Source organism: Apus apus, chromosome 24, assembly GCF_020740795.1.
Source record: "Apus apus isolate bApuApu2 chromosome 24, bApuApu2.pri.cur, whole genome shotgun sequence".
NCBI lineage: Eukaryota > Metazoa > Chordata > Aves > Apodiformes > Apodidae > Apus > Apus apus.
This window is the reverse complement of record NC_067305.1, coordinates 3,299,304-3,323,661: the sequence shown is the minus strand read 5'-3', so window position 1 is coordinate 3,323,661 and position 24,358 is coordinate 3,299,304. Positions and strand designations below refer to the sequence as shown.

General features: G+C 63.1%; 2 protein-coding genes across 4 annotated transcripts; one reads left to right on the top strand and one right to left on the bottom strand.

Annotated features, from left to right (window-relative positions):
• Positions 1 to 85: 85 nt before the first annotated feature.
• On the top strand, positions 86 to 8,979 carry LOC127394161 (uncharacterized). The gene is made up of 16 exons (XM_051639972.1): positions 86 to 169; positions 1,409 to 1,464; positions 1,553 to 1,751; positions 2,185 to 2,267; positions 2,354 to 2,585; positions 3,146 to 3,435; positions 3,527 to 3,640; positions 4,157 to 4,573; positions 5,040 to 5,236; positions 6,309 to 6,366; positions 6,626 to 6,821; positions 7,254 to 7,336; positions 7,427 to 7,724; positions 7,849 to 8,039; positions 8,123 to 8,245; positions 8,330 to 8,979. Exons 2-16 carry the CDS (start codon positions 1,420 to 1,422, stop codon positions 8,672 to 8,674), a joined length of 2,871 nt encoding a protein of 956 aa, XP_051495932.1. The 5' UTR covers positions 86 to 169; positions 1,409 to 1,419; the 3' UTR covers positions 8,675 to 8,979.
• Positions 8,980 to 11,317: 2,338 nt separating this feature from the next.
• Positions 11,318 to 23,643, bottom strand: HDGFL2 (HDGF like 2). Of its 3 annotated transcripts, none has more exons than XM_051639763.1 (16): positions 23,508 to 23,643; positions 20,339 to 20,415; positions 20,120 to 20,258; positions 18,148 to 18,327; positions 17,335 to 17,451; positions 17,108 to 17,179; positions 16,726 to 16,873; positions 16,455 to 16,530; positions 16,054 to 16,339; positions 15,330 to 15,421; positions 14,860 to 14,930; positions 14,082 to 14,152; positions 13,572 to 13,673; positions 13,259 to 13,472; positions 12,209 to 12,332; positions 11,318 to 12,031 (listed from the first exon to the last, which is right to left on the bottom strand). In XM_051639763.1, exons 1-16 carry the CDS (start codon positions 23,577 to 23,579, stop codon positions 11,947 to 11,949), a joined length of 1,926 nt encoding a protein of 641 aa, XP_051495723.1. In that variant the 5' UTR covers positions 23,580 to 23,643; the 3' UTR covers positions 11,318 to 11,946. The 3 variants fall into 3 exon arrangements, with proteins under 3 accessions (XP_051495723.1, XP_051495724.1, XP_051495725.1); XM_051639764.1 differs by having other exon boundaries at positions 16,054 to 16,333; XM_051639765.1 differs by lacking the exons at positions 20,120 to 20,258; positions 20,339 to 20,415.
• Positions 23,644 to 24,358: the final 715 nt, after the last annotated feature.

Below are 24,358 nucleotides of genomic sequence, written 5' to 3'. Positions count from 1 at the left end.
CCCCCCACGTCGGCCCCGCCCCTCCCTTCTGATTGGTGGCGGCGGGTCCCGCCCCTTCCCTGATTGGCTCCCGCCGCCAAGTATGAATCCTGCGCTGGGCGGGGGTCGGGGGGTCGCGATTGGAGCTCGTGGTTTGGACCGGGGGTCGCGACAGGCGCCCACCGCCCCCGTGAGTACCCCCCCCGCGGGACTGGGAGGCAGTTGGAGGGTGGGAAGGCGGTTCGGAGATGGGGGGAGGGTCCAGGGAGGTTTTGGGGGGGTCCCTGGGGGGAATCCGGGAGTCACCGAAGGGTCTCCGGGAGGTTCCGGGGCGGTGCCGGGGGTCGGTCGGGGTTAAAACCCGCCCCCCCCCGGGCTGCTGAGAACCCGGCGGCTTCAGGCAGGACAACAGGAGTCGGGGGGCGGGTCCCAGGTGCCCCCCCCCCCTTCTCCACCCGCCCCTCCGTAATGGGTGCCCGGAGCACCCCTGGGACCCCCAGAGGACCTGGCCCACCCTCCTTCCCGTCTCCGGGACCTGCCTCCCGGGACCCAAGGGGGCAACCCTAGGGACCACCCCCCCACACTCCCCCCAGCGACTTGCCCCCAGAGGAACCCCCCCAGGGAGGACCTGCCCTTCCAGGCATCCAAGGGGACCCCACTAGGAAGCCAAGGTGATCTGCCCCCCCTCCACCCCCCGCCTCCCCCCGGGGGGCCCGCCCCCCAGGGACCTAAGGGTACATCCCAAGGGACCCAAGGGGACCTGTCCCCCTCCCGGGGGCCCTCCCCCAGGGATCCAAGGGTACATCCCCAGGGACCCAAGGGGACACCCAAGGGGACCTGTCCCCCTGCCGGGAACCCGCTCCCCGGGATCCAAGGGGGATGTTGTGCAGCCGGGGGCAGCGGGACACCCCGAGGGGCACCGGAGCTGCCGGGGAGGGGCAGGGTGGGAGGGGGGGCTGCCGGCTGCTCCTCTCCCTGAGGTGTGTCCTGGGGCTGTCCCGGCCGAGGGGACGGTGACGGGTGGCACGTCCCCGCTGCAGGCTTGCGAAAGGCGACTCCAGCCCAGTTTCCTGCTGAATCACCAAAAAAAGGCCTCCCCAGCCCCAAATGGGGACAGGGAGACCCAAGAGGGGACGGGGAGACCCAACCCCAGCACAATCCCGACACGGCAGGAGGTCAGCCCCATCCCCAAACCCCTTCCAGACACCCCACCCCCCCATGACACACCTTGGAGGCCTCCAGCCGCCTCCCATTCGTGTCATGAGTTGGTGGTTCTCAGCCCTCGGGTGGGTGGGGGCTGCGGAGGGAGGTACTGGGGGGGTTCAGCTCCACCATGTCCTCTACACCTCGATGGCCAAAGAGGCTCAGCCACCCTAGTGGGGGGGTTCCACACGGTGACACCCCCGTGATCTTCCTCTTCCCTCTGCAGCCTCCGTGACCATGTCAGGCGAAAACACCCCTGCAGAGGATGGGCAGGAGCTGCAGGTAGGGGTGCAAGGAGGGTGATGGAGGGGGGGGGAGGGGGCTATGGGCATCGTGGGGCATCTCACAGGCATCTTAACCCCCTCCCCGGCAGAACGTGGTGAGCCGGGTGGCCAACCTGACCCTGGTGAGCTGTGCCTGCGGGGCCGTCTCCAGCGCCTACGCCTCCACCAAGCAGAGCCACCCCTACGTCAGGTCCGTCTGCGACGCCGCCGAAAAGGGGGTGAAGACCCTGACGGCAGCAGCGGTCAGTGGAGCCCAGCCCCTCCTCACCAAGCTGGAGCCGCAGAGTGAGTGGGGCTGGGGGGCTTGGGGGCAGCAGCCCAAGAGTTTTGGGCTGAGCTGGCCGAGCCGTGGTGGGACAGCGGGGTGGGAATGAGCTGGGGTTGTGTCGCTGGGTTGTGTGGCCAAGGAGTGTGTGTGTGAAGGGCTGGGGGGGAGATGGGGGGGGGGGGGCAACACCCCATGAATGTTGGGGTACAGCAAGCACTGGCTCGAGCAGAGCTCTTGCAGAGTAGCGGGATGGGATAATAAAACCAGCACATTTATCATCTCTTATCTACACCACCACCAAATACACCCGGGAAGGGCAGGAGAAGCTGGAGGAGACACTGGGTGGGGAGGCAGCACCCCATGAATTTTGGGGTACCCCCAAAACTGGCCCTGTTAGAGCTCTTGTGAGGTACCAAAGGTATTAAACCCCATTTGTTTTCCCCTCCTCAGTTTCCACCGCCAACGAATACGCCTGCAAAGGGCTGGATAAGCTGGAGGAGAAGCTGCCCATCCTGCAGCAGCCCCCGGAGAGGGTAACATCTCCCCTGGGGGAGTCACGGCTCGGGGTTCCAGGGTGAGGTTGGTGGGCCAGAGCCATCCCTCTGCTGTCCCCTCGCAGGTGGTGGCAGGGACCAGGCAGCTGGTGTCGTCCACCGTCAGCGGGGCGGTGGGGCTGGCGCGGGGCGCGGTGCGGGGCGGCGTGGAGAGGACGCGCTCGGCGCTCAGCACCGGCGTGGGCAGCGTGGTGGGCTCCCGAGTGGGCAGGCTGCTGGTCACGGGGGTGGATGCCGTGCTGGGTAAATCTGAGGAGCTGGTAGAGCGGTACCTGCCCGTGAGGCTGGAGGAACCCGGTGAGTACCAAAAAACCACCGTCCCAAATTTGGGGTGCCAACCTCACTGCCCCCGACCGTCCCTCTCCCCGCCGTTGCTCAGCTCTGCCCTAATGTTGTTTGCACCCCGTGTCCCTGCTTACCCACACCCCCCCCCTAGGGTGGTCCCTGGGTATCTCTGCTATGTCAGGGCACTGCCAAGCCCCATGTGATGGGCACAATGCAGGGCACTGTCCCCTCTCAGTGGGAACCCAAAGCACGGTAATGGCTGAACTCTCACCTGGAAACCAGAAAGCAAATATAGCCCCGTGCCATGTGGCATCTGGGGTATTTATAGCACAGCACGGGGGAGCCCCGGGCAGAGCTGGCCCCGTGTCACCGCAGTGGTGACTGGAGAGGCCACCTGGCTGTTTGGTGACACCTCAGCGTGAGCTGGTGGCCGAGCATCCTGCAGCTGGGCACCCCCCGGTGGGGTGGGGTGGGCTGCAGAGCTTGGAGGGGGGGGAGCTCATCCCAGGACTAGGATGGTGGGGTGCCTGGTGCGGGGCGGTCCAGCTGGGTCTCACCCGCTGTCCCCGCAGTGGCAGCGGGAGAGGCGGCAGAGGTGGCAGCAGGAGAGGTGGCAGCAGGAGAGGTGGCAGCAGGAGGGGTGTCAGAGGTGGCAGCAGGAGAGGTGGCAGCAGGAGGGGTGTCAGAGGTGGCAGCGGTGGCGGTGCCGGAGCGGCGGCGGCGGCAGAGCTACTTCGTGCGGGTGGGTTCCCTCTCGGCCAAGCTGCGGCACCGGGCACTGCGGCGCTCGCTGAGAGAGCTGCAACGGGCACGGCACAGTGCCCAGCACGGCCTGGCCCAGCTCCACCGTGTCTTCGAGCTGGTAAGGACCTGGCGGGGGGCAGCGGCAGAGCCGTGCTGACCCAGCAGACCCTTCCCCAGGTGTGGTCCCACCTGGCTGTCCCTTCCCGCAGATCGAGCAGGGGCGGCAGGGAGCGGATGGGCCCCTCTCCGGTGCCCGGCAGCATCTCCACCACATGTGGCTGGAGTGGAGCCAGCAGGATGCTGTGCCCATGGAGGAGAGCCAGGTATGGGGTGTGGGTACCGTGGGGGACACTGAGGTATGGGGTGGGGGTACCATGGGGGACACCGAGGTATGGGGTGGGGGACAACGTCCATGGAGGACAGCAAGGTAGGGGTTGGAGACCATACCCGTGGAAGACACCAAGGTAGGGGCTGGGAGGCTGTGTCCATGGAGGACAGCAGTATATGGGGTAGAGGAACAGGCATGGAGGATACCAAAGTATGGGGTGGGGGGACCATGCCCTGTGAAGGACAGCAAGGTATAAGGTAGGGGACCATGCCCATGGAGGACACCAAAGCATGGGGTGGGCAATCATGCTTGTGGAGGACAGCAAGGGAGGGGGTAGGGCAACATGTCCCTGGAGAACGCTGAGCTATGGGGGTGGAGGACCAAGCCCGTGAAGAACACGAAGGTACAAAGCAGGTGACCATGCCCATGGAGGACCCCAAGGTCTGGGGGGTCCAGTCTGTGCCAGGCAGAGGTCACACCTTGCCCCAGGGCCACGGCTGGTGCCTTGCAGGTGGAGGCCCGGACGCTGGCCATGCTGCGGGGGCTCCTGCACCAGCTCCAGGCTGCCTGTACCCACCTGGCCACCAGTGCCCGGGCCTTCCCCAGCAGCGTGCAGGAGACGGCGGGACACGTCCGGCACGGCGTGGAGGGTGTCCAGGCTTCCCTTGCTCGTGCCCATTCCCTCCACGACCTGTCAGACCTGGTGCTGGAGCAGAGCCGGGAGACGGTGACGCGGGCACAGTTGGGCATCGAGGAGCTGCTGGAGTACGTGGGGCAGCACACGCCCCTGCCCTGGCTGGTGGGACCTTTCGCCCCCATCCTGGTGGAGTATCCAGAGGATGTCCCAGTGGAGATGGCCAAGTGGGAGGGTTGCATCACCGTCGGGGGGTCTCACGAGGTGCCCCCTCCTCCGCAGCTCTGCGGCCATCACTGAGCCCCCCCACCCCTGGCACCACCAAACTGGGGGGATGCCCACCCACCACAGCCAACCCCCTTCCCACTGGGGACAAGGTGATGATGGACTCGGTGACCTGGCGTGGGGCCCCTGATTGCCTCAGCTGGGGACACGTTTGGGGAGGGGCCAGTGGCACATGGAGGACACAGCGTGGGCCCAGCCGGGGGTCCCGTGGTGCCCCCCCCCCCCCAGCCCAGAGAGCGTCGGGTTTTCTTGTTTCAATGTCTCCAAAGTCACTTAAAGAGGGGAAAAAAAAAAACAAAACCCAACGTTTTATGCCTTTAAATGACTCACAGTCTGTTGTGGAGGAGCCACCATGTCCTGGGGGGTGGTCCCTGGGGGGGGGTCCCACAGGGCAGGGGGTGCCTCCATGGAGAGGGTCTCCCTGGCGGGGTGCTGGGATGGGGGGGTGGGACGCAGGGTGCTGGGGGGGGGGCAGTGCTGGGGTGTCTGGACTGTGACCCGGGACCGTGTGGCACTGAACTTCGTCCCGGTTATTGTCACCACCACGGGGCAGGGCCCGGGGATCCCCAGGCACAGCGTGGCCACGGCACCCAGCAGGGTGGTACCCCAACCCCCCCCCCCCCAGGACCCGCAGCACCCATTGGGACAGCCTGACCTCCTGCACTGGGCCAGGTGGGGGAACTGAGGGGAGCCCCGTGTTGGGGGGATCCCCTCGAGGGAAGAGGGGCGTTTGGGGGCGGGGGGGGGTCAGTGCCTGATCTGCCCCCTGGGGTCGGGGCAAGGGGGGCAGGGGGGTGGGTGTTGGGGGGTCGGGGCAGCCTGGCTTGGGGGATCGGGGCCCCGGGGCGCTGGTCCGTGCTGGTGTCGTGGGGGGGAGTCGGGTCCCGGGGGAGTCACTGTAGCCCGATCCCGAGGGATCCGGTGCTCGGGGGGAATCTGGAATCGGGGGGGGGTGTGGGGTCGTTGCAGCCCGGCCCGGGGGGGTCGGTGCGGTCTGGTCCTGGGGGATCTGGTCCCGGTCCCGGTCCCGGGGGAGGATCGGCTCCCGGCTGGGGCCAGTGCAGCCCGATCCCAAGGGATCCAGTCCCGGGAGGGATCTGGGCCCGGGGAGGAAGCGGTGCCGGGGGAGGGGGTCGGTGCAGCCCGTTCCCGGGGGATCCGGTCCCGGAGGGGTCAGTGCGTCCTGTCCTGAGGGATGTGGTCCCAGAAAAGTCGGCGCAGCGAGTTCCCAGGAGATTCAGCCCAGAGGGGGTTCCTGTCCTGCTGGGGGGGGGTCCTCGGTGCAGACTGACCCGGCGGTTCCCGGTACCGGGGGGGCTCCCAGTCCCGGTTCCGGGGGGACGACGACCCAGCCTGATCCAGAGGATTGCGATCCCCAGGGGTCCCAGTCCCGGGAAGGTCCCGGTCCCGGTTCGGGGAGGGGGTCGGTGCAGCCCCGGCCCCGGCGCTCCCCGCCGGTCGGTGCTCCCGGGCCGCCCCGCACCGGCCCCGGGGGGCGGGTCCCGGTCACATGCGCTCGGGGCCGGGCTCGGGGGGTATAAAAGTGGGTGGGGAGGAAGCGGGGTAGGTAGCCAGGAGTTCAGGGAGTACCCAGAGCGGTGAGTCTGGTCCCGGTCGGCCCGGGTAGGGGCTGCCCTGCTTTAAGGAGGGGGATAACTTAGGGTCCCCCAATTCTGGGGGTGAGTGAGGGGTGTTGGGGGGGGGTGTCTGACCCCACTCACGGTCCATGTCCCCCCTCCCCCAGCCCCGCCATGGCCACCAGCGAGCCCGGGACGGCGCAGCCCAAGGCGGAGGAGCCGCAGGTCAGTGGGGGAAAGGGGGTTGGGGGGGCGGGGAGGGTGGGGGGTGGAGTGGGGTGTGTCCCTCTGCTTGGGGACAGAACTCAGTGTCATCCAACCCTTGGGTGGCCTTGCAGGGTCCTCAGGGTACCCCAAAGCCCCGCTCGGTGGCTTGGGGCGCACGCAGAGCCCCGTGTCCCGGAGATCTGGGAGCTCCGCCGCACTCCCCGAAATTCATCCTGACCTTTTGCATCCTCCCCTACCCACCCCTTTCCTAACTCAGACCATCGGAACACGGGTGGCCAACCTGCCCCTGGTGAGCTCTGCCTATGACATGGTCTCCAGCGCCTACGCCTCCACCAAGCAGAGCCACCCCTACGTCAGGTCCGTCTGCGACGCCGCCGAGAAGGGGGTGAAGACCCTGACGGCAGCAGCGGTCAGTGGGGCCCAGCCCCTCCTCACCAAGCTGGAGCCGCAGAGTAAGTGGGGACGGGGGGGGTGGGGGCAGCACCCCAAGAGTTTTGGGCTGAGCTGGCCGAGCCGTGGTGGGACAGCGGGGTGGGAATGAGCTGGGGTTGTGTCGCTGGGTTGTGTGGCCAAGGAGTGTGTGTGTGAAGGGCTGGGGGGGAGATCGGGGGGGGGGGCAACACCCCATGAATGTTGGGGTACAGCAAGCACTGGCTCGAGCAGAGCTCTTGCAGAGTAGCAGGATGGTATAATAAAACCAACACATTTATCATCTCTTATCTACACCACCACCAAATACACCCGGGAAGGGCAGGAGAAGCTGGAGGAGACACTGGGTGGGGAGGCAGCACCCCATGAATTTTGGGGTACCCCAAAAACCGGCCCTGTCAGAGCTCTTGTGAGGCACCAAAGGTATTAAACCCCATTTGTTTTCCCCTCCTCAGTTTCCACCGCCAACGAATACGCCTGCAAAGGGCTGGATAAGCTGGAGGAGAAGCTGCCCATCCTGCAGCAGCCCCCGGAGAAGGTAGCGGGGTAGGGTGGGTGAACATGCTCGAGGTCCCCCCTGCCCAGTGCTGCTTAACAGAGGGTTGTGTCTCCCCCCCACACACACCAGCTCATCTCGGACACCAAGCAGCTGGTGACCTCCACGGTGACAGGGGCCAAGGATGTCCTGACCAGCACCGTGGCTGGGGCCAAGGACGCGGTGACCAGCCGGGTGACGGGTGTGATGGACATGACCAAGGGGGCTGTGCAGGGCAGTGTGGAACTGACCAAGTCAGCTGTGAGCAGCAGTGTCAACACTGTCATGGGCTCAGCCGTGGGCCAGATGGTGGTGAGCGGGGTGGGCTCCATGCTGGAGAAGTCAGAGGAGCTGGTGGACCATTACCTGCCCATGACGGATGAGGAGCTGGGTAAGGAGCTGGGTTGGGGTGGGTCCCCTTGGAGAGGGGTTGGGTGGAGCCTGAGCAGGGTAATGCTGGCTCTGCATGGAGTTGGTGGTAGTGCTGCCATCTCAGCAGCTCCCCTCCCCTGCAGCCAAGCTGGCCACGGCCGTGGAGGGCTTTGAACCAGAGCAGCAGAAGCAGCAGCAGAGCTACTTCGTGCGTCTGGGCTCCCTCTCGGCCAAGCTGCAGCACCGAGCCCTCCAGCACTCCCTGGGCAAGCTGCAGAGTGCCCAGCACAGCAGCCAGGACCTGCTGGCCCAGCTCCAGCGCACCCTCGACCTGGTAGGACCTGTCCCCAAGTCCCCCCTCCCCGTGCCACCCCGGGGTCGTAGCACATCACCCATGTCTCTGCTTCTTCTCCCCAGGTGGAGTACCTCAAGCAGGGTATGGACCAGAAGCTGCAGGGAGGGCAGGAGAAGCTGCAGCAGATGTGGCTGGAGTGGAACAAGAAGCAGCCGGGTGGTGGCAAGGACCTGGTGCCACCAGAGGTAGGTGGAGAGCAGGGGGTGGTCCCTGGGGTCACCTGGTGTCCCCTTCCCTGCTCACCACCCCCTTGTCGTCCCCCCCTGCAGCAGGTGGAATCGGGTACACTGGTCATGCTGCAGGGCTTGACACAGCAGCTCCAGAGCTCCTGCCAGCCTTTGGTGTCCAGCCTCCAGGGCCTCCCTGCCAGCATCCAGGAGAAGGCAGGGCAGGTCCGGCAGAACGTGGAGGAGCTGAGGGCAGCCCTGGGCTCCCTCACCTCCCTGCAGGAGGTGACAGGCAGTGTCCTGGCCCGGGCCAGGGCTCATGCCACCAAAGCTCGCCAGCTGATGGATGAGCTGGTGGAGCACATGGCCCAGAACCCCCCCCTGACCTGGCTGGTGGGACCCTTTGCCCCCTCACGTCAGCGCCCAGTGGAGCAGGAGATGAAGTAGCACCTTCTGGGGTGGGGTGATGTTGGTGTCCCACCCCCCATCCCCCCCAAAGCTGCAATAGGAGCATCTTACTAACCCCTGCCTGGCCCAACCTGCCCTTAACTTCAGTGCCTGCCCCGTGTGTAGCTTTGTCCCTTGTCACCTGTGCCAGGGACGTGCAGCACAGTGCCTTGGTTACCCCAAGTGCCCAGTGGGGTCACCTCCAGCCCTGTGTCCCCTCAGCCTTGGTGCCTTCAAGCCCCTGGTCTTGCAGGGTGGGGCGAGGGGGGCAGCTGGTGAATCAATAAACTCTTGTTAGTTTTGCACTGGATTGAAACTGCTTCTGGGGGAGGTGTTGGGGGGGGGGGGTGGGGGGGGTGGGGGGGGTGGGCAGGGGACTGAGGTGGCACTGGGCCCCCCAAGCAGAGGGGTGAGGGGAGCTGGTGGCAGGAGCCATGATGTCATAACCCCAGGGGAGCTCACAGGGGCTGGGGCTGCTCGTGGAGACACCAGAGGGGACAACCCTCTGCTGAGCCCCCCCCACCTCTGGCTTCTTTCCCCCCCTGCTTCATCTGGGCCCATGGTTGAAGGTGAGTGAAGGGGGTTTATGGAGGAACAACCACCACATGTCCTTTCCCCCCCCTCCCTGCCCCCGCCCCATTTCACAGCCCCCTGTGACCCCTGTCCTGTCCCCAGCCCTGGTGGGACCAGAGGGGCAGGTATGAGGACTGGGGGGTTGTCCTGGGAGCAGAATCCCCCCAGCCCCAGGGGCTCAGACCACCATCCTGGGGGGGGGGGGAGGGGCTTGTGTTTCCCCCCCCCCCCCCTGAGGCATGGCTCAGTCCAGAGATGGCTTTGGGGCTCTGTGGCAGCCCCCTGCCCCCCATGGGTCAGCACTGTGTCCCCCCACCCCTTGCAAGCAGAACCACCAGGGACCCTATGGGCAAGGCTGCCAGGGGTCCCTGCTCCCCCACAGTGGCCAGATGTGTCCTTTGCTGGGAGGTCTCCAAGCTGTGTCCTTCCATTTAGCTGCCTTGTTGGTGACACCAGGACCTGCCTCATGGCAGCTGGACACCCACCACCACCTCACCCAGCTCCAGCATGTCCTTGGTGGGGTGAGAGCCACCAACTGTGGTGCTGGGGTGGGAGGGGGACCCCCACCATGCCTGGGACCCCACAGTCGTGCTACCCTTCCCAACAGAGAGCATGTCCCAAGACTTGGAGAAGCCACCCTGCAACAGCCAGGACCCCTGCCCCAGCCCCCAGGCAGGACTGGCTGTGGGGTGTGGGACCCCCACCATGGTCCAAAGAGCTGGTGGGACAGTGGGGCAGGGTCAGCAGGAGGCCGTGGGGCAGCTGCAGCAAGCTCAGGTCTGGCAAGCCCAGTGCTCCACAGCCAAGCTTGGAAGAGTCTTCAACCTGTCCAGGATCCTGCAGGAGCTGCTGGGGACCTTGGTGGACCAGGGACGTGAGGTGGTGGCCCAGGCCTGGGAGGCATTGGTGATGTTCTTGCTCCAGCACCTGCTGGTGCCCTGGCTGGAGGACACTCTTGAGATGGCTGTCATGGGGTCACCATCCACCACCCCCCCAGGACAGCACGAGGTAGTGAGGGGCCCCCACATTCCACCAGCTACTCTAGTTGGAAACCATTCCACGGCCTTGGTGGCACCAACATGACTCTGCTCAAGTTCTTGTCTGTCTCTTGGTGTTATTCCAACCCCTGGTGTGACGATGGGGGCTGCAACAGCCAAAGGAGAATGAGGAGTATAGGGAGGGAAGGATGGACACACCAACCTTGTAGATACCTTGAAATCCACCCCCTCTGGACCCAGGGTGATACCCCAGTCTGGGTTGGGATCACATACAAGCTCCTTGTTGGGGCAGCTCAGGGTTTAACCAACCCTTCATGGGCCATGGTGACAGTTCCCTGTGTCCCGCCCCACCCCATCCAGCTTCCCTGGATTCCAGGTTGTTCCCACATCTCTCCACCCTGAGAACCTCCCCCATGCCAAGCAGCAGCATCTCACCCCATTCCCCACCCCCCTCTTGCTTCCCAGCAAGTTGGGCAAGAAGCTTCATTTCTTTTATTATTTTTTGTTTTTAATTGTTTGATCTTATTTTAAATGGGTTTTATTTGGGTTTTGTTTATGGAGGGTTGGAGCATGAAATCAGCCCTGGAAATAAACCCATAACCCTTCTTCCCAGGGCAGAGTTACAGCAAGAACAGCCTCAAAGTGGGGGTGGGGGTGTGTGGGGGGGTGAGTGTCCCCTCTTCCCTTGGCCCTGGCACAAAGAGGGCTGGAGGACACAGTGACTGGTTGAGCTGGGAACATCTTTATTTTACATGTACAAAAAAAAAAAAAAAAAAAAAAAAAAAAAAAGCTTCAGACCTTGGCAAAAGAGCAGACAGACAGACAGACAAAAGATGCTGCCCAGCACAAGGCAGGATGCTGCCACGTTTCAGTCCCTCCCTGGCTGAGAGAAGAGAGAGAAAGACACCATTTTCTTTTTCAACTCTTTTGTTTTTAACCCAAAAGGTGGTGCCCAGCCCTGCTGCCTCCCCTGCTGGAGCAGAGGGACCAGGCTCCAGCAGCTGTTTCTGGTCAGAGAGAAGATGGTGGTGGGGAAAGGAGATGGGAGAAGCTTCCCCCCCCCCCCCCCCCCCCCCCCCCCCCCAAGCCATGTCCAAGGTGTTGGAAAACCAAGAAGAAAGCAGCCTGGGTTGGTTGTCCCACTCCCCTCAGGAGGGACAGGGACACCCATGGGTGCCTGGTCCTGGCTCGTAGGGTGGGCCAGGGCCCAAGGGAAGGAAAGGGGAGAGGGGGGAAGATGGGCAGGGGGCTGCTCCTGCCCTCCCCTCGTCACAGTCAGCGATGCCTCAAGAACCAGACACTCCGGGCTCCTCGTGTTCGGTTGGGGGGGTCGTTGGGTTTTGTTTGTTTGTTTTTCATTTTAAAAAAAAAACCCTCCTTTCTATTCATTTGAAATCACAAGAAATCAGGTAAGGGGAGGGGGGGGGGGGGAGGAAACCAAAACGAAACCGGAACAACGAAGAAGTAAAATGAAATGTAGAAATAAAAAACAAACAAAGAAGAGGGGGACAAATCCAGACAAACCAGCACAGCCCCCCCCGAGGCACTGGCCGGGGGGCACGGGACAAGACCTGGGACATCAGCTACTCAGTGACTTGGTGAAGGGACTCGAGCAGGGGATGAGGCAGAGGCTGGTCACCCTCTGCAGCCCCTCTGCTTCCTCCTCCTCCTCCTCCTCCTCCAGGCAGGAGCTGGTTTTCCTCAGCTTTCCTCTGTGTCACCAACAGCCTCCGAGTCCCCGGGAGCCCGTTCCCGCTCCGGCCCGGCCGCCGGGTAGTCCTGCACGCTGCGGGGGGAGGGCACAGGTACCTCAGCAGGGTCTCCTCAGCCCTTCTCCTGCATCCCAGGATCCTTCCCCAGCTGGGAAAAGCCCAACACAAACCCCCCCCCCATCCACCCAAACCATCCATGCTCAAGCCCAACGTGGAGGTGGGGCAGCCCCCAGACCCTCTGGCACGCTCACTTGTTGAGGGGCTCCTCGTTCGACGCCTCCGGTTCCCCGGCTCCTGGCCCTTGGCTTTTGTCCTTCTCCTCTGTGGCCTCTGCTTTCTGGGACAAGGATTCACCATTCACAGGGCCCGACAGCTCTAAAAGGGAAGCAAGAGGCTCAGCCACCCCATGATGGACCTCATCCATCCCAACCCAAGAAGGGCTGGGCAAGCCAAGGATCCACGCCCGTAGGTTGGTCCACAAGCAGGTGAGGTGCAACCAGCCCCAGGTCTGCCTTGACCTCAGCAAGAAGGGCCCCAAAGACTCCATCCCCCAAAGCCCAGAGGTTGGCAGCAAAGTGGATTTTCCCCACCAGCTCCTCTGGGAAGGCTCTTGCAGCATCACCAGGACACTCCCAGGCAGGGACCTGGCCACGCGGGTGGAAGATCCCAGTCACCAGCTGCCTGCGCAAGAGCCTGAGCCACCAGCCAAGGACATCTCCAGGTTCCTCCCTCTCCCCTGTGCCTTGAAACAGCTCAAGCTGGCAGGGAGGAGCTGTCCTGGCCCAAAAAACCAGCCCAAAGGCGTTGGGTGTGGAGCGAGGTTTGCCCTCTGCTCTCACTGCCACCAGCCTTCCATATCCGGGCCTTGCTCACTCTTGGCACTCCAGAAAAGGAGGGACTGGAGATGCCACCCGTGGCTGCCCAGCTCCTCCACCACCAAGCCAAGAGCCACCTCTGTTTGTGGCCCTGGTCCCCATCAGGATGTGCTATGTCCCTGTTTGTGTCCCCAGTCCCCAGGAGGACGTGGTGTGTCCTTGTCCACGTCCCCAGTGGATCACGCTATGCCCTTCTTCATGTCCCTAGTGGGACATGCTGTGTCCCCCTTCATATTCCCAGTCCCCAGTGGGACCTGCTGTGTCCCTCTTCATACTCCCAGTCCCCAGTGGGACATGCTGTGTCCCTCTTCATATTCCCAGTCCCCAGTGGGACATGCTGTGTCCCTCTTCATGTCCCCAGTGGGATGTGCCATGTCCCAAGAAGGTCCCTGCCATCAGAGCAGGGAACAGCTCAAGGAGAGTTACCAGCATTTGTCTCCTCTTCTCCCTTCTCATTCCGTGTCTCCCCTCCTGACAGCTTCTCCTGGCTCTTCTCCACCTCCCCTTTCTCCTTCTCAGCCCCAGCTTTGTTGGCTTTCTGGATTGCCTCCATCTTTGGTCCCAGGACACGTGACTTCAAGCAGGTGTAGACCTCAGCAGCCTTCTCCATCACGTCCTTGTTGGCTTTGTAGCGACGGATCTGCAGGAGCAGGAGGGAGGAGGGGACCTCCTTGGAGCTGGGGTGGTCCCAGCAGGCTCCTGCTTCCCTCCAGGCAGGGACTCAACCCTCTGCCCCTACCTTCTTCAGCGTGGCCACCACATCAGTGTGCTTCTGGAGGATGTGTGAGGTGACCTGGAGTGTGCCCAGCTCCTCAAGAGCATTGAGACACCGCTTGATGTCCTGCAAGGAGGGCACTGAGATCAGAAGATGCCTGGAAATCCCTCTGTGGGGAGGGGGGGATAAACTGGGAGTCCTGGGACATGGGGTCTCCACCCACCAAACCTCTGTGGGGTTTGCAGCCAAGCTCTGGATCCTGTCTTGAGGGAGATCCCCAGCCCTGTGGGCAGCACAACCACCCTCCACCCCAATCCCTCTAGGTATGTTCACCCCAGCATGAGGAGAGTCACCCCCAGGACACAGGGATGGGAAAGGGTGGGGACAGGGAGGGAGCCAGATCCCTAAGGACACCCAGGACAGGGCTGTGTGGTCCCCTAATGCCAGCCAGCACCCTGGAAGAGACAAGGAGCACCCCCAGGAGGGCAGCTGGGCAAGGCTGGGGTGGTGGCTGGGGAGCTCCCAGGCTCTCACCGGGTTATCCACCTTCAGGGAAAACTTGACCTCACTGTGAAGCTTCTGAAGTTTCTCTTCCACTGTGGGCTCTGGAGCAGCAAGAGAGAAGAGAGAAAGGTGGAGGCATCAGGCTACTGGAGAGCACAGCACTGCCCAGAGCCTGGGACCTCTCCCCCAGACAGGGTTTGGTTTCCTCCTGCATGTCCAAGGTCAAACAGCCCAAGAGGCCTCTCTGAAGGGGTTGGGTTGGGCCAGGATTGAGAGGAGATGGATCACAGAATCAAAGAATCACAGACTGGTTTGGGGTGGAGGGACCTTCAAGATCATCTAGATCCAACCCCCCTGCATGGGCAGGGACACCTCCCACCAGCCCAGGCTGCTCCAAGCCCCATCCAACCTGCCCTTCAACACTGCCAGGGATGGGGCAGCCACAGCTTCCCTGGGCAACCTGGGCCAGGCTCTCACCACCCTCACACTCCAGAATTCCCTCCTCATGTCTCACCTCAATCTCCCTCTGCCAGTTTTCATCCATCCTCCCTTGCCCTCTCCCTCCCTGCCCTTGTCCCAAGACTTTCCCCAGCTTTCCTGGAGCCCCTTCAGGCCCTGGAATGGATGGAAGCTGCTCACTGTCTCTGCACACCCTGTAAACACTTCCCAACACAACGCTGGGGCCACAGCAGCACTAGGAAGGTCCCTGTGGGAAGGATCCCTCCTCTTGCTCAGGATGGGGGAGCCAACCCTGGATCTCTTCTCTCCCTCTCCTCCCCTCTGTGATGAGAAGGGACAGCTCTCTCACCCTTTTTCTTCTCCATCCTCCTTTCAGGGATCAGGTCGGATTTCTTCCGGCCTCGTTCCACTTTCAGGGGTCTGTGGGAGGAAGGAAAGAGGTGAGATGGTCCAGGCAGAGCCCCCCACTTGCCACTGGGCTTGCAGGAAGGGTGATGGCCCAGGGGGGTGTATCCCCCCTACCACACTCCACCCACATGTCCCAGTTGGAGAGGAGCCCTCAGCCAGCAGCTCCCTGGGACTGCAGAGGGGCACAACCCCTGCCAGATGGAAAACACCAGGGAAGTTCAACCTGGTGGCCCCCAAGACCCTCCAACCCTTCCAGCTCTAAGAGGAAACAGCCCAGCCCCTCCAGGGGGCCCTGCTGGTCCCGGGGCGGGTCCCTGGGGAGCCCCATCCCCACCCCAGGGTGACATTTGGATGAGGATGGATCCTGTCCCCAGAGGAGGAAAATGCTGAGGCAGGGAGGGGGATGCTGACTTGCTCCGTGGCTTCTCCTCCCGGCCTCTCTTCTCCTTCTGGTTTGGTTTCCTTGACAACTCAGAGGGCTGCTTCTTCACTGGCTTCTTTACCTTGGAGGAGAGAACAAAGCAGGCAGGAGTGGCAGAGCCCTCCCTGCTGCTGGGGGGGACAGTCCCATGCCCCCCCACCCCCCACCCCGGGTGGGACCCAGCACCCATCCCACCACAGCTGCAGCTGGTTTGGGTGCAGGGACATCCCCCACATGGGAGCAGAAAGGCCTGGGGCTGCAGCAGGGCAGTGTGCAGCTCCAGAAGGGAATATTCTGGTATCCAAAGGGGCCCATCCAGCCTTTCTGGTGGACCCAGACCTCAAGATTTTGGGAATGCTTTCCCAGCTCCACCTCCACAGGGAGAAACTCGCCCCTCCAGGCTGTGCAGCTCCCAAGAGCCCTCTACAACCCTCCACTGATGCTCTGGGGAAGGCAGTGGAGCAAAACCCATGACTGCAGTGGGGTGGCAAGCACCATGGAGATGCTCCCACAGCTCCATGGGGTGTCCTGGGCCATGGAAAGAGCTCCCATTCTCCAGGGATGGTTGTGCTGATGGCCACAACCCTTTCCAGCAGGGCGTGGGCCACCCTGGGGTAAAGGGAGACCCAGACAACCAGTCCCTGCCACCCCTGGAGGTCTCTGCTGACTTGCCCCAAGAGGACAGGCTGGCTGTCCCCACAGCTCTGCACTCACCTCTTTCTCCAGCTCCAGTTCTGAGTCCGAGGAGGACGGAGCTTTGGTCCGACCCTTCCGGCCCTTTTTGGGCGCTTCATCCTCAGCACTGCTGTCCGAGTCCGAGTGCATCTCTTCCCCCTTCTCTGCTTTCTCCTTCCTCTTCTCCTTCTCCTCCTTCTCCTGCTCCCGGAGCCGACGAATCTCTTCCTCCTGCTCCCTCTTCCTCTTCTCCTCCAGCTCCCGCCGTCGCTCCTCATCCCTCCTCTTCCACTCACTGATACGATCCACGTCGCTGTCGCTGTCGCTGGGAAGGACAGAGCAGGCTTGGATCCCTCGTGTCCCCCCCTTTGTGGGGGTGGGAGACCCTCCAACCCACCCCCCCTTCCCCCCCGGGGTGACAATGGCCCAGCTGAGCTCACCTGTCACTGCTGGAGCTGGTGGGGACACGCTCAGGCTTGGGTTTCCTGCCACGGGGCTTGGGAGGGGGTTTCTCAGCTGCAAGACAAGGGGGAGATGTTCAGCAGGAGCCCTGGGTGTCCCCCTGTTCAAACAGCCCCAAATCTGGGGGTTAGGGGGTGGAAGGTGTCCCTGACAGAAGGGGACCCCAAAACCTCTCAAGCTCCCAGCCTCAGGTCCTCCCCAGCCTCCTGAGGAAGGCAGGAGTGGTGGAAGAAGCTTCCTTGGTGTTACCTGGTTTCCTGCCCCGTGGAGTCTTCTTCACAGACACATCCGAGTCAGAATCGGAGTTGGAATCCGACTTGGTCATGTCCACAGTGGCATTTCCCATCTCTGAATCCGAATCCACTTTGGAATCCGAGTCAGAGCCCGACTCCACCTTCTGCAGACAAGGGGTAGGGTTGGGTGGAGGGGGTGGCAGCTCAGCAGCTGTCCCAGAACAGCACCACAGGGCTCCACCAGGTCTTGGAGGCATCAACCTGGTCCCTCCTTGTCCTGACCCCACACCCAGCCTGGGGCAGAGCCTGGCCCACCCCAGGACCCCCCAGCAGCACAGACCCCAGACCCACCACCCCCCAAGCTCCTCTCCTGCTGCACCAGACCCAGGGGCTTTTACCTTCTTCTTCCTCCCTGCTGCTGGCATCCTCCTGGGAGCCCTGGCCACCGGCTTCTTCTCAGGAGTGAAGTCCTGGAGGAAAACATGGACACAGGGAAGAGTCTCAGGATGGTTTCAGGAGTCAGTCAAGCTCCCTCGAGCCATCTTCCCTCTCCAGATGGTGATGCTCTTCCCACAGCCCTTTCCCCTGGCAGCTCCATCCAAGACTATCCCCAAAATCCTCTCACCTGGTCGCTGTTTTTTTCGGACTCAGAAGATGTCTCTGAGTTCTCCTCTTCTGATAAGGAGGGGCTGCCCTGGTCCAGGTCACTGGAGGATTTCCGAGGCCGTTTTGTCACCGGCATCTGATGTTGGGGAAGTGAGGAGGTTGAGGGGAGCCCAGTCCCCCTCCTCAGAAAGCCAACACTTCCTGGGAAAGGGGCTTTGCTCAACTCTTCCCCACTGGCCACGTGCACCTAGAAGGGGTTTGCAGCCCTGCCTTCTCCTCAGGGATGCAAACAACACCAGGACCTGTCCCCCAATCTCACAGACAATATGAGACAGGTGGGAATCCCCCAGACATGCCCTGAACCCCCATTTCCCACTAGAGAATCCAGAGGGAGTTGGTTTTGTCACCACCTCTGGCCCCCAGCGGGGGGTTGACATGCTGCACAGGGGGCTCATGGAATGGTTTGGGGTGAAGGGACCTTCAAGATCATCTAGATCCAACCCCCCTGCATGGGCAGGGACACCTCCCACCAGCCCAGGCTGCTCCAAGCCCCATCCAACCTGCCCTTCAACACTGCCAGGGATGGGGCAGCCACAGCTTCCCTGGGCAACCTGTTCCAGTGTCTCCCCACCCTCACACTCAAGATTTCCCTCCTCATGTCCAACCTAAATCCCCCCTCTCCCAGTTTTAATCCATCCCCCTTTGTCCTCTCACTACAAACCCTTGCCAGACACCCTCAGACAAAAGCTGCAGCAAGGACCACACCAGCATCTTCCTGACCAGGAACACCCTCCCATCCCTCCTTGCTGCAACCCCCTCAGCCCAGACTCACCTTCATAGCCAGGGGTTTTCTCTTCATCCCGCTGTGGTCGCTGCCCTGATCCGAGTCCTCCTCACTTTCCACCTTCTCCGTGGCCACGGCTGCCATGGCAGCATCCTCCTCATCCTCACCCATGTCGCTTCCCCCCATCGGGTCGTTCTCGGGAACGTCGCTGTCGGAGGAGCTGGCAGGCTAAGGACAGCAGGGAGGGGGGGTGTTATTGCCCCGAGGGGCTCAGGGTGCAGCAGGGGTGGGGGTGGCGGGGGGAGGAGAAGGGGGCACGAAGGGTGAGGAGCGATGGACAAGAGCGCTGAGCAGAGAGGGGGTGCAGGGGAGCTGGGGGGGCAACATCCCCCCCCTGGCACAGAACCCTCCAGTACGGCTCTGGGGCGGGGGGACAACCAGGACACTCAACCAACTCCCTTCTAATTCCTCTGCAGCCCCTTCCCCAGGCTCCTCATACCCCACCTGAGACCACCCTCTGGATCCCCCAGCACTGCCTTGCTCCCCTCTCCTGCTCCATCCCTGCTGGAGACCCCCTGGAGAAGCCTAGACCTGAGAGCCCCTCCTGGGGGAGCAGAACCCAGCCCTGCTCTGTCCTGACGGCGCCAGACAAGTGGGGCTGGTGGCTCCATCCAGCATCTCCTCCAGCATCCCTGGGAGTGGCTGTTCTCCTCCAGCCCTTAACACGGGTCAGGCCTTGTCCTTCTCAGATGCACATCACACCCCTTCCCCACGGGAAAGGTCCACACAAGAAGTCCAACGTGGCAGCCACTGCTCTTCCCAGTTGGGATCTCCCACAAAGGGAAGGTCTTCAGGCTTCACACCAGCCCGTCACGAGGTTCCTCACTCAAAGACATGGCACCCACAGGGTTTCCTAGAGCTGGGATTCTTCCAGTGCTGGAGCCTTCCTGCTGGAAAGCCTCCCTTCATCCTTGGCTGTTCCTGGTATCTCCTTCATTTAGGTCTCAAAACCAGAAGACCTCTCCTTCAGTCTCTTCTGCTCCTCCTTTGGCCACAAGATGCCGTTGGCATTGGTGGACCCTCAGCCTTGCTGGGGCCATCGGTGTCACCACGGTCCCTCAGTCACAGCAGATCCCTCACCAACAGGTTTCTCCCCCCTGCTGGGAGCTCATGGTGGAGTCCTTGGACAAAGCAGGCGCTGCCTCTGACCATCACCAACCTCCCACCCAAGAAGACAAAGTTGTTCTCCAGATTTTCAAGCACCTCCACGGTCTCACCTTACCCTACAGCTGCAGTCTTAGGTTCAACCATCTCCTGCAGCTACTCAAACCACATCCTCCCTCCTGCACTGGCAGCAGCACAGCCTGCTTGGGGTGGGGGGGGAGCTCATTCCCTACCTCTGGACCAACTTGTCCTTGTAGCTCACCTTAAAAACCTTCCTCTGCCTCTTCAGACCAACTGCCTATGAAGCTGCTTTGGCCTCCTCCTCTGAAGGTCGCTACACAACAAATGGCATCACACAATTATGGGGACGAAACGCCCAACGTTTCACAGCCACGAGCCATCTCCAGGCCTGCCCTGATGGAGCAGCCCAACAGCTTTTGGCTCAGGACCTTGGAAGCGGATGGAAGAAGAGGAAGGAGCTTCCCAACACCCCACGTGGAAATCTGGGAAGCCGGGGTCGAGCGAGCGCTCCGAACAACGAAATCCTCCATGGATTTTTGGGCAAAGCAGAGCAAAGCACATCCCTGGTTCCACCTTGAAGATGGGGCAAAGGCATCTTCCTCCCAAGGAGGAGGAGGAGGAGGAGGAAGGGTTGAATCCCTCCAGAAAGCACAGGGCAGGGAACAAAAAGCTACCCCAAGGGAAGCCGATCTGGAAGCGCGGAGGCACCGTAGCAATGAGAAGCAGGAGGAGAAAAAAAAAACAAGGAGGAGAAGAACTTGGAGGAAAAGGAGATGGAGGGGCTGGCAGCCCAGGTCCTCGCTGCCCCCCCGCCACCGAGGGGCCCCCCACTCACCGGAGGGGCACTGTAACTGGCGTGAGGGTTGTTCTGGATTTCCCACAATCCCTCGTTGAAGCCTTTCCTCTTGTTTGGTTTCCCATATTTGTCTTTATACTTTTCATAAAGGAAGAGATCTTTAGGGCCCAAGAAGGCGCTGGAGAGAAACAAAGCAGAGGTGAGGCCCGGGAGCAGGAGGCAGCAAAAGCCCAGAGAGGGGAGCGAGGCAGGGCTTACGTCTCGTGGGTGCCGAAGAAGAAGATGGGGTACTTGTTCGGTGGGGGTTTCACGGCGCCATCCGCGATGTCATCGATCTGAAAGGAAACCCAAAGCAGGAGGTTTGGTCAGAGAGGGAGGCTGGAGAACGTCCTCTGCCAGGCACGTCGGCCTCCCGCGCCCCTTCGGAGGCAAAGCAGGGCAAGAAAGCACCCGGGTGGGCAGGGACCTCGCTAGGAAGGCGGGTCCCGCTGCGGCGTCGGGGATTCCCTACGGGAATACCAGGAGGGATCCGTGTCCTGGCTCAAACCAGGACGATCCGGCAGGGATGCGAGGTCGTCTCTCCACGGCCGGGCTCAGCGCCCGTGGGGGCCTTTCTGCTACTCCCCCCCCGCCACGAGATCAATGCCACGGGTGGGCGGCGGTGGGGGGGAGGCCTGAGGGAAGCCCCCCCCTCCGGCCTGGGAGGTGACGGCTCCGATATGAGGGTCCTTCCTGGCTGGAGAGCGGCCGCAGGGAAGGGTGGGGGCCACCCCATCTTCTTCCCACTGCTCCGGGTGGTCGGGGCTGCGGGCAGAGCCTCGGGGCGCGCCGGGGCCGCCCGGGTGTGCTGGGGAGGTCTTCGGGGCTGGGGGGGGGGGGCGGGGGGGAATCCCCCTCTCTCCCCCCAAAAAAAATAAATATGCAAGCGAGCTCTAAAGCAGGAGGGGCTGCAGGCGCCGGCAGAGCGAGGGCTCTCCTGGAAGGACCGAGTCCTCTGGGTGCCAGGTCGGGCGGGGCAGCGCGGGGACGGCGGCGTCTGAGATGTCACGACGTGGTGCGGCCCGGGGGGTCGTCGTCTCCAGCCCCCCTGGGACCTGCAGGCCCCGATCCCACACGGTTTCCACCTGCTGGTCTCTTCCCATCGGATGAACCCGCCTCCAAGGACGACGGCAGACCCCCCTCCCCCTCCTCTGGGCACCACCTCAGCACGGCGCTGTCCCCCAGCTGCTGGGACCCCTTGTCCCCCAGCTGCTGGGACCCCTTGTCCCCCAGCTGCTGAGACCCACTGTCCCCCAGCTGCTGAGACCCCTTGTCCCCCAGATGCTGGGACCCTTTGTCCCCCAGCTGCTGGGACCCCTTGTCCCCCACCACACGAGCTCCATCGCCCCATCTGCGCCCCCCAAACTGCCCCAGCACCCCCTGATCCTGCAGCCACAGCCCCCCTCCCCACGAGGTGTGTGTCCCCACCACGGGACACACAACCTTGGACCTTGGCTCTGTCCCCCCTGCGGTGGGGGACCAAAGGTGGGTGACATCCAGGCTGGGAAAGGGAACGGGGTGGGGGGGGGGTCTCTGGAGGGGCAGGGTCCTGCTGGGCAGTGGGAGGATCAGGATGGGCCCCTCCATTGCTCCCTCAGGGTGGGTGCCAGTACAGGACCCCAGCCTGGTGCAGGACCCCCTCCCAGTACAGGTGCCAGGGACCCCAGTTCCAGTCCTGGACCCTCACCCCAGGTTGTGCTTCTCCGTTGTGGAACAGGTGCCAACACGACACCCCCACCCCAGGATGAAACCCCAGTTCCAGTATGGGTGCTGTGTGGGACCCCCACCCCAGTGCAGGACCCCATCACAGCACTGGGCTCCCATCCCAACATGGGTACCCATAGGGAGTCTCCATCCCAGTACCAAGCCCTCATCCCAGTACAGGTCCCCCATCCCGGTACAGGGCACCCCATTCCTGTACCAGGTTCTAATTCCAGTATGGGTGCTGGAATGGGACCTCTCATCCCAGTACAGGACAATCCATCCTGGAACTGAGTCTTCATCCTGGTACAGGTGCTGGGATGGGACTCCTCATCCCAGTATGTGTGCTGGGATGGGACTCTCCATCCCAGTAGGGGCACTGGGTCCAAATCCCAGGACAGATACTGGTCCGGGTCCCCCTTCCCGATATGGGACATCCCATACCAGTACTGGTCCCCATCCCAGTACAGACCTCCCATCCCAGTACGGGATGCTCCACTCCAGTACCAGGTCCCCATCCTGGGATGGGGGCTGTTATGGGATCTCCATCCCAGTACAGGTGCTGGGACGGGTCCTCATGCCAGTACCAGGTCCCCATCCTGGTACAGGCACCATTATGGGATCTGCATCCTGGTATCAGCCTCTTACCCCGGGACAGGAACCAGTACATGTCCCCGTCCCAGTTCTGCCCCCTCCCCATCCCAGTACGGGGCATTCCCTGCCGGTACCGGGTCCCCATCACGGTTCAGGTCCCGTGATCAGGTCTGCATCCTCTTATGGGCTCCCCATCCCGGTAAATGCGCCTGTACCAGCCCCCATCCCAGCACCGGCACCGAGATGGGATCCCCTTCCCGGGACAGGATCCCCTTCCCGGGACAGGATCCCCATCCCGGTCCAGGACATCCCATCCCGGTCCAGGACATCCCATCCCGGTCCAGGATCCTCATCCCGGTCCAGGACATCCCATCCCGGTCCAGGACATCCCATCCCGGTCCAGGATCCCCATCCCGGTCCAGGATCCCCATCCCGGTCCAGGACATCCCGGTCCAGGATCCCCATCCCGGTCCAGGATTCCCATCCCGGTCCAGGATCCCCATCCCGGTCCAGGATGCCCATCCCGGTCCAGGACATCCCATCCCGGTCCAGGATCCCCATCCCGGTCCAGGATCCCCATCCCGGTCCAGGACATCCCGGTCCAGGATCCCCATCCCGGTCCAGGATTCCCATCCCGGTCCAGGATCCCCATCCCGGTCCAGGATGCCCATCCCGGTCCAGGACATCCCATCCCGGTCCAGGATCCCCATCCCGGTCCAGGATCCCCATCCCGGTCCAGGACATCCCATCCCGGTCCAGGACATCCCATCCCGGTCCAGGATCCCCATCCCGGTCCAGGATCCCCATCCCGGTCCAGGACATCCCATCCCGGTCCAGGATCCCCATCCCGGTCCCCGCCCCCATCCCAGTAACAGGTACCGTTATGGGACCTGCCTCCCGGTACAGAACCCCTCCATCCCGCTACGGCTACCGTGCTGGGATCCCCATCCCGGTCCAGGACATCCCAGCCCGGTACCAGCCGCCCACCTCGGGACGGGGGTCGGTACGTGCCCCGATCCCGCTAAGGGATCTCCGGCCCGGCTCGGGCCCCCTCCCCGGCTCGGCCCGGTGCGGCGCTTCCCCGCGGTCTCACCCGGGCCGGCCAGTGCGGGTAACCCTTCATCTTGGCGAAGACGAGGTCCCCGGGCTTGAAGCTGTGCGGCATGGCGGCCGCGGGCGGGGCGGCGGCGGAGGCCCAGGCCGCGGAGCACCGGGGCCGGCCCGCAGGATGTCCCGCCCCTCCGCCCGCCGCGGGCCCCTCCCATTGGCTCAGCCTCGCGTCGCTCCGTCGTCCTGTCCAATGGGAGCCAGGCGAGGGCACGGCGGGAGAACGGGATTGGGCCGCGCCGCTAGAGGCGCCGAGCGAGGGGGCGGGGCCAGAGGGGGCTGGGGAGGGGGAGGCGGGGGGGGGTGAGAGCTGAGGGGGGGGGGCGGTATGGGGGGGTATGGGGGGTATGGGGGGGTATAGGGGCTATAGGGGGGGTGTGGGGGGGTATAGAGGGGTATAGGGGGGATATGGGGGGGTATAGGGGCTATAGGGGGGGCGTGGGGGGGTATAGAGCGGTATAGGGGGGGTATAGAGGGGTATAGGCGGGGTGTGGGGGGGTATAGGGGCTATAGGGGGGGGTGTGGGGGGTATAGAGGGGTATAGGGGGGGTATAGGGGGGGTATAGGCGGGGTGTGGGGGGGTATAGGGGCTATAGGGAGGGTGTGGGGGGGGTATAGAGGGGTATAGGGGGGGTATAGGGGCTATAGAGGGGGTATAGGGGGTTATAGGGGCTATGGGGAGGGGTATAGGGGCTGTAGGGGGGGATAGGGGCTATAGGGAGGGGTATAGAGGCTATAGGGAGGGGGTCAGGGGCTATAGGAAGGGGTATAGAGGCTGTAGGGGGGGTATAGAGGCTATAGGGAGGGGTATAGGGGCTATAGGGGGTGTAGGGGCTA

Coding starts and splice junctions, on each gene's coding strand:
- HDGFL2 (XM_051639763.1), bottom strand. CDS start 23,579: ATGCCGCACAGCTTCAAGCCCGGGGACCTCGTCTTCGCCAAGATGAAG. Junction 17,452..18,147: donor GAAAACCCCTGGCTATGAAG/GTGAGTCTGGGC, acceptor CCCCAACATCAG/ATGCCGGTGACAAAACGGCC. Junction 12,333..13,258: donor AGAAGAGGAGACAAATGCTG/GTAACTCTCCTT, acceptor CTTCCCTTTTAG/AGCTGTCGGGCCCTGTGAAT.
- LOC127394161 (XM_051639972.1), top strand. CDS start 1,420: ATGTCAGGCGAAAACACCCCTGCAGAGGATGGGCAGGAGCTGCAG. Junction 6,367..6,625: donor CCAAGGCGGAGGAGCCGCAG/GTCAGTGGGGGA, acceptor TTCCTAACTCAG/ACCATCGGAACACGGGTGGC. Junction 6,822..7,253: donor CACCAAGCTGGAGCCGCAGA/GTAAGTGGGGAC, acceptor TCCCCTCCTCAG/TTTCCACCGCCAACGAATAC.